General features: G+C 38.1%; 1 protein-coding gene across 1 annotated transcript in view; it reads left to right on the top strand.

Moving 5' to 3' along the window:
- Positions 1 to 2276: 2276 nt before the first annotated feature.
- Positions 2277 to 8929, top strand: part of lmtk2 (lemur tyrosine kinase 2) — a 69164-nt gene continuing 62511 nt past the window's right edge. The window contains exon 1 of the mRNA XM_061845785.1: positions 2277 to 2788. Within this exon, the coding sequence (XP_061701769.1) occupies positions 2686 to 2788 (103 nt within the window). The 5' untranslated portion in view covers positions 2277 to 2685. The remainder of the gene's footprint in view (positions 2789 to 8929) is intronic.

The following is an 8929-nucleotide window of genomic DNA, read 5'->3' as shown; positions in this document are numbered from 1 at the left end:
CAGAATTCCCTCAGAAGCAATTAAATGTTCAGTGCCCTGCTTAAGAATGCTGCACCATACAATTATTTGACAGCAACTCGACCACCTCACACAAATACTGTGTAATATTTGAGCATTTCACTTGTTAAGTATCAAGACCAAGGATAGAGAGTGTTTTTTCCCCAATCAGGTGCCACTTAAATTAAAAAAAAAAAGTCCTCCAATGGACATTATACGTACAGTGAAGAAAATAAGTATTTGAACACCCTGCTATATTGCAAGTTCTCCCACTTAAAAATCATGGAGGGGTCTGAAATTTTTATCGTCGGTGCATGTCCAATCTGAGAGAGATAATCTAAAAAGAAAAATCCAGAAATCACAATGTATGATTTTTTAACAATTTATTTTTGTGATACATCTGCAAATATATATTGGAACACCTGAGAAAACAAATGTTAATATTTGGTAACGTAGCCTTTGTTTACAATTACGAAGGTCAAACGTTTCCTGAAGTTGTTCACCAGGTTTGCACACACTGCAGGAGGGATTTTGGCCTTCCCCTCCACACAGATCTTCTCTGGACTGTTAAGTTCTGGTCGGATGAAACCAAGGTTGAATTTTTCAACTGTAATTTTCAAAGGTATGTTTGGTGCAAACATAACACTGCTCACCACCATAGGAACACCATACCTGGAGTACTATAAAGCACAGTGGAAGCAGTATCATTCCTGGGAGCTTTTTTTTTTTTTTTTTTTTTTTTATGTAGATGCAACTTGGGCCTTATTAAAGGGGGAGGAGGGAATTATGAACAGTTTCAAATAGAAGTCAGTGCTAGCAGGACACAAAGCAAAAAAACTTCACACTTCTTCTAGAAAGCAAAAAGAAAAATAAGTCTGCATTCCATCCATGCTTTTATCTCAACTAGACCTTACTATACCTCTTCTGACTGGGCTTCCCAAAAAGAGCATTAAACAGCTGCAGCTTTTTCAGAATGCTGCAGCATGGGTTCTAACCAGAACAAAGAGGTCAGTGCATATAACTCCAATTCTAAAGTCTTTACGTTGACTCCCAGTCCGCTTCAGAATAGATAAATTCTCCTACTGCTCTATAAATCACTGAATGAGGTCCTGAATACATGAAAGAAATGCCAATGGAATACAAACACAGAAGGGTTCTGATTTTGACTGACTCAGCTCTAGTAATGGAGTGCAGAGTCCAAAGCAAACATGGTCAAGCAGCATTTAGCTATTATGAGGCAAAAAATTGCCAACAGAGGTTACGTAAGCCCCAACTGTGAGTGTTTTCGCATCCAGATTCAAAACTCTTATTTTTTTCTCATGAATTTTACAGTACTTCCACTTTTCAGTGATATTTCTAGCACTAAAAGCTGTTTTAATTGTACTTTTTAATTTAAATATGTTTTTATTTTTGTATTTGAATGTTTTTAATCATGTAAAGTGCATTGAGTTACCTTGTGTATGAAATGCACTATGCAAATAAATTTGCTTTGCTTTGCTTCTGAAGCCTTTTAAAACCACTTAACTTTATTTGGGGTAATTCAGAGTCTCTTTAATGGCAACTTCCATTTAACATTAGTTTGAATGTGACTAATTCTGAACACAGCCAGATCCCCAGTTTAGATAGGGTGTGTGCACTTGTTCAAACAGATTTTCTCTTTTTTTTTTTTTTTTTTTTTTTTACATCTGCTATCAAAAGCATTTTGGAAAAAAATATTTTACAGGTTAGAGCTCACAATAATGATGGATAAAACGTTGGAAATTACTTATCTTGGTTTCATTTATAAATATTACAAAAATGTAGCATTTGTGTGTGGACTTTTTATATCGACTATCTATGAAACTAAATCATTTTCCGATTGAATCAGAGTTCCACCTGACTCATTTATTGAGGCTCTCTAATTAACCTCTACCATACTCTTTTAAAATACTTTCTTTCTTCTTAAACATACAGTTGTACTGTACAGTATCAAGATTTTAATAATTTTATTATGTTTTCATGTTTTGTTGTTTTAAAGTTTGTTTCAGGCGACAAAGCGTGTTTGTCTTTGTTTGTTACTTTTGTAGTTGATTCCGTAATTCTACTTTATCTGAATTTTTAAAACTGAGTGTAACGCCTGAGTACTTTGCCAACATCAATCTATGCTTTTGCAAACTTTCCACGACCTTTACGAAATGCGTTTTGTTTCTATGACAAATAATGAGAGGTGCTGATTGGCTGTACGTTCAAGTGTGTCAGTATTCCAAGTCTCGATTGGCTCTTACGCCCCGTCAGTCACGCTTTGGCTTTGGTTGCCGCCCAATTTCGTGACGTGTGGTCGCGAAGAAACATGGCGCTTCGTAGGGGATGAGTTGTACGGTAGCCACGTTTGATTTATTCCTGTCCAGTCCGCTTTTACCTGAATAACGTCAAGCGGCACCCACCGAATATGATTTGACGACGGACTCGTTCGCACCTTTTGTCCAAATGGACACCAGAAACGAGGCTTTAGTAGGCGCGTTCGTTGTCGTTAGCGACTGTTATCATCGAGATGCTAGCCGAAGCTAACTGGGTAAAGAGCGACAGAATGCTTGCCTACATTTACGTTCTATTGTTAACCAATGACTGAAACACGACGTTTCATCATCGTACCCGAGCGTCAATTGTTGTTGACAACATTCTAGCGGCTTGTTTTGAAGCTAAGCCAGGATGAAGATATGCCATGGATGTGTTTTGTTGCTGTTCAAGGCAATCTTACTGTGGGCATGCTGCCCAGCTGAAGGTGCTCCTTTTCAGGATCGCCACAGCACAGGTAAGGCTTTTGGGGAATGTTTGATGATCTCTTTTCAATAACTTGAAAAAAATCTAGCTACATAAGTGTTTCCTCGCTAAGAGCTAACGCTAGAAGTTAACAATACAGCACCGATTGAAATAGAAAGGCTTAAAAAGCCCTGAAGTTGAAGGTGAGGATCTGTCTGAGGTACCGATACCGGTTATTGGATTGACACAGGTACCGGGTAGATGTGAAGGCTGCCGATACCAGCAAACAATACTTCAAGGCAAAAACAAAATAATAATAATAAATGACATCGAATAAGTCCTCCCCACAAGTAGTTGTGACTACACTGTTTGTTAGACACATTGGCAATCATCATGCTTCTTAGAAAGAAAGAGGGGCCTACGTTCACAGTAATCGGTAGTTGTGTTACTTCAAATTTTGGGGGTAGGTATTAGTGATATTGGTAAGTACTCATGCGTAAATACTCGGACTGGTATTGGTCTAAAAAATTGTGTTGATATCCCTATGTACATTTTAAATAGTTTATTGGCTTTGTTGAATGTGAAAATTCTCACAGTTCTCTCTCAGTATTATCTCATATAAAAATGCACAAGTGAGCCAAGGTTACCTCAGCTAAATATTTACACCTTGGAAGCAGATTTGGGTCATGTTTCCCAACATGTCAATAAATTACTGCTTTTGCACTGTATTAATGGCAGTTAGGCCTGTCAGACTATTTATTTTGACTTATTGTTTGCTAGGTAAAATGGACACACTTGTTTTTTTTTTTCAGACTCAATATATTGTCATTGTTGTGGTCAGCTGATAAGAGTTGGATGCATGTGCAATTAGCTGCTAGTCGCCTGTGGACCAGTGCAGTGTTGGCTCCGTCCAATACTCCACAGCCTACCTCCATTATCCAGCATAGACATTTACACAACTGAGAAACTTAAAGTGCCACTGACACCAAATTATACATTATAAAGTAGATATTGTTAACCCTGATTAAGAACAACCGTGTGACGTGCATTTATCAAGGTGGAGGTCCGTCGTCTATTAGGCACAGTAACTAGTGTTGTTTTTATAGGTTTATTAAAAAAAAACACATACACAGTGAAAAAAAATTTTAAGGAGTGAAAAACAACATCCCTGTTGCGAAAGAGGTCCATTGGGACCTGCCATATTTACGCCATGCATGAACAATGACGTCATCGTCATTTACGTCAACACCAAGCATGCACAGACAGTGTGTTTCCTGGCTCTATAGAGCGAGTGCACGTGATGTCACCATTTTCACGGCGGCCTATTGACGCAGGCATGAGGATTTCGGCAAGTATGGTAACCGATCTTTCGGTTCCGTTGATTTTTTTATCCTGGGAAACGATTTTTAGGTTCCCATTGATAATGCTCATGGGAACCGGTTTTTACATGTACTTCAGAATAAAGCCTTAGCAGGCATGAGCATTTTGTTTTTTACGCTTAGCAACCGACATGTTTGACTAGCGTTTGAGTGACCCGTAAATGAATAACTCGACCTTGGGCATGCGTAGCGCAGAAGCGGAAACCGGTGCTGTTTGTAAACCACACGGACAAAGCTGGGTGTTTTAATCATTAAAAATAAAGGGGTTCATGTAGGTTCGTTTTATACAGATTGTTGTATTTCGTTGAGAACTTGTTTTATATTCCACACATTGGCGAATTTTATTAAAAGTAAGCCCTGAGATCTGGGAAACGGACTTTCGGTTCAGTGTTTTCTCAGGCTGGGTAACGACACAGTAACGGAACGATCGTTTCCGTGAAATGCTCATGGCGGTTGACGGTCAAAAAAATGCTGCTCGACAGTGTAGGGGACTTTGAACCTTAGCAGAATATTCATAATGTCCGACACTTGTTGTGCTGTTGGTTGTTACAAAGGCGAGACAGATATTCAAAGAGATCATTCTATGGAATACCAGCTGAAAAGACGAGAAAAAGGTTGATCGATTTCAGCAAAAAACAACGCGTTTAAAAAAAAAAAAGACAGGAAGTCATCTCCAACGTACAGAAGCGTGTTGCAGCCACACGTTAATCTTCAGTAAACCTCTCCCCTACAGACTTTTTTTTTTCCAATATGCATTGTTCTCAAATGACTCCAATGCGTATTTAAAAAAAGAAAATAAACCGTCAGTCACAGAGGTTTACCGAAGTTCGTGTGGCTGCAAACGCTTTGTGTACGGAGGAGACGACTCACTTTTTCTTTTTTTTCCTAATTATAGTTAATGAATGCGAGTTTGTGTAAAACCAGGGTCATTTATTTAAATATTGGTATTTGTATTGAAAGAATCCGAATGGCTCCATCAGTATGTGGGATTTATTCTTGATTGAGAACAGATCCAGAAATGAAGTATTTGTATGCGTCCAAAGTTTTCTACGCTTTCAAACTCTTCTGTGTAAATCTCGACGGCTTACTCACCAAATACATGTGTAGATCCAGTTGTCCAAGACAAGTGGAAGCTGGTTAATAGTCCCAATTTCCTATCCGTGAAAACATCTACTTTGGCATTAAATATGGGTCCTCTGTGCCAAGTGTCTCTCATTTTTCCCATGTACCTTCGTTTATTATCACCTTCTAAATGTTTTAACGTTATCAGACAAAACTCTGGCCGTCGTGCTATAAGATGTATTTTCAGTTCGTCTTAGCATTGAAGAATGGTTTGTTTGACTGGCACTTCCGGCCAGTGACGTGATTTGATGACGTAGGTACACGAGCTCTATACCGAATGGCAAAAATTTGCTTCTGAACAGTTTGGCAAAAGGAATATTCCACTCCTGTTGAACTGAATGAAATCCAATTTGGGTTCGGCCCATTTATTACAATTGAGGTTTTTATATGGAGCATTTGAATTCGGTTTGGAGTTTTTAAACCGATGATAAGGCCAAAAAAAATGTGGTTCCGATTTTCTACATTTCACATATCAGGTTGGTAGTTATTTATTTTTTTTTTTTAATGCGAAAATTTTTTACTCAGTCCCCAGCACATGGAGCTGGCATTTTCTTGTCAGTTTTCATTTATTCACCCTGTCTCGTCGCTAAAATGCTAAAATCATGATGACCTCTTTCATTGCGAAACACTGGAATATTAGAAATAATGATAAATAAACTTGACTTTTGTCACAAATGTGGTAGAGGGTAGGACCCAGATGAAGGAAGCCGGGACATAAGCGTGGATTTTAGGAAGGTTTATTGAACTGTCAATAATTGACGGCCAATAGTTATTTTACACTGCACGTGAGATGAGACGGCTGAGCGACAACACGTAATGCGTAGCTCAGACTACAAGAGAAAATTGCTCGTTCATGACTGCACTGTCAGACTACTGCAATAGAATCTTTTATTCCGACACTATAGTACCGCTGAATCGTTTTTTTTTTTTTTAACGATCATTGGGCTATAGGTATTTAACTTAAATGCGACCAGATACACGCATTACCGTGGCAACAACACGCATTACCGTGGCAACAACAACATGAGTGCATCACACTGACTGTATAGTAAGAATAATGTGGGGGGGGGGGACATATATTGCTGGTAACCGGTGGTCACGTTCGTGTAAGTCTTGCTTGAGATATGTTGAAGCACTTTTAATCCGATATGGCAACAAAATGTTATGTAACCTAGCAAGCTAGTGTTAACGCTCATGTTTGTGTGTATACATGCTTCCGTTCTGTGGAACACATGATATTGACCATAGCAGAGAATTCCAACCTTTTTGAAGCCAAGGTACATACTCTACAGTTGAAAAATATCATGGATGTCACACGAACAAACAAAAATGTCATAAAAAGTCGATAGTTTCATTGCTGTATGTACTTCCTCCCATCTAATAGAAGACCATTACTTTGTTGTCACTATACCTTACTGGCATAAATAGATGAACAAAGATACATTTCTTCTAAATATGTATTTTTTTAAGCAATTAAGTACACATATACACAGTCAATGAACAGGTCATTTAAAAGCCCAACTGACACCAAAAGCATGATTTTTAGTATGTTTTTAATTTTTAAAAAAAGGCAACTGGAATGGACCCATCCGTTTTTTTCACCACACGTGATTTTGACTTACGGAATTTTTGTAACTCCCGCCATGAAAATCATCTCAAGGGATTTGTTTTGGAGAATATGCAGGAAGTGATGTTATTTGCAGACGCCCAGTCAATCTTGATGGAATGAGTAATCTTTTTTTTTTTTTTTCCCCCAACTCTGTGATTTACCCCAAAATTCCTGGTCATGTAAATCCCAGTTTGTTTTATTGAAGTTCTCTTTTTGAGACTTAAGAACAATGGTTAATATTTTGTAATGAAGCTGCCAATGGATAACTGCCTCACACATTCCAAGTTTATCATCTCGGGTAAATTATTTGCAATAGTGTTGTTTACTGTCACAAGATGGCACTCAGTAAAGAAAGGTTGGTTTACCTTTTTATGATACTGTGACCTTTACTTCGCCCAGTCTTAAAATTGCGATATAGACGGATCTGTAAGACTGTAATTCCTGATTCTGAATGAAGGTGAGATAAACAGTTGTTGTCATTGTCGTATCCATGCCTGAGAAGGACAGTGGCTAGATATTGAGGCACTGGCCTATAATTGAACCCACTGTCAGGAATTAATTCCGTCACTAAGCTTGTAAATCAATTTACTCAAACTTGTATTCCAATTAAACAGGGTTTGACATTGACAGTGGCCCATGGCTACTGCGGCGCTGTTTGGGGCCATCACCTACGTAAAAACTCAACTTCAGAACTAGGCTCAGTAGCTACTTTATTTATCTATTTTTTATTTTTAAAAATGTTGTACTCCGTCTCCAGCACATGGTGCTGCCAATTTCTTGTTAGTTCTCATTAATTCACGCTCTCACATGTATAACGAGATAAAAATTCATGATGGTGTCTCACTTTGCGAAACACTGGAATATTAGAAGAGATACTAAATAAATTAGATTTTGTCGTTAACTGGGCGCAGGGGAAAACCCAGATGCAGTAAGCTGAGACATAAGCGTGGATTTTAGGAACATTTATTGCCGGGCAGATATCGTACACGGAAAGGCAGTCCAACAGGGAGACGGTAATAAAATCACAAGGCAACAAGCTTGGTCCAAAAAACATGAAACAATGTAAAAAATCAGGACATGGCAAAACATGGAAACGTAACATGACTTGATATGGGTCAATAACGCTATGACATGGGATGAGGCAGTTACGCTAGCTGACGCTCGTGAACACACATTCATGTACACACAATGATCTGGGAACAAGTGGCATGAAAAACAAGGCTTAAATACACAATGTAATCAGGGCGCAACAAGGTGCAGCAGCGGACACAAGGAAGTGGCACACGGCTGCGCCACCACCCGGCGCATCGCTATGCCTTGTCTCTCCAAGTGCGCAGTTTTTTTTTTTTATAACTATTCACATCAGATATTTACAGTACTACGTCAGAGGACAAAAAAAAACAACTATAAATAGTACTACAGGGTGTCCCATAAGTCTCCATTCATAAGAGACTTAATATATTCTATTCATTTACAGTTCTAATGTATTATATAATGAATTACTTTTTGTGCCAAAATGCTGAGTTCCGGTGCATACCTTTCAAAATACAAGGCTACAAGGTTAAAATATGAAGTTAAGTTAAAACTTGCACATACAGTGGGACAAAAAAGTATACAGTTACCCATCAGCTGTGCAAGTTCTCCCACTTAAAAAGAAGTTGAGCGGAGTTGCTCAAATTCAAACAATGCCCAACCCTACTCATGAATGCAATCGTAGTCATACATTCATAAAGTTGTGTAATACATTATGAAAATGCTAAATAGGGAATAATCACTAAGCAAAGCAAATGTATATAGCACATTTGATATACAAGGCAATGCTTTACATGATTAAAAGGATTTGAATACAAAGATTTGAAACATTTAAAACAGAGAAAAAATAATTAAAAGTGACAAAATAATTGCCTTTCCAACAATAACAATTGTTTTGTTGTGCTTTGGTTGAAGAACATTTTGGCTCATCCAGTTATCTGGTTTAGACAGTGGTGCAACAGCTTAATTGAACTGTTGTCATCTGGAGACACTGCTAAATATAACTGTCTCATCTGCATAGCTATGATAGTCCAAATTAAAGTCTTGAAAA

This window comes from Syngnathoides biaculeatus, chromosome 16, assembly GCF_019802595.1.
Source record: "Syngnathoides biaculeatus isolate LvHL_M chromosome 16, ASM1980259v1, whole genome shotgun sequence".
In the NCBI taxonomy this organism is placed as follows: domain Eukaryota; kingdom Metazoa; phylum Chordata; class Actinopteri; order Syngnathiformes; family Syngnathidae; genus Syngnathoides; species Syngnathoides biaculeatus.
This window is presented reverse-complemented; position numbering and strand designations above follow the sequence as displayed.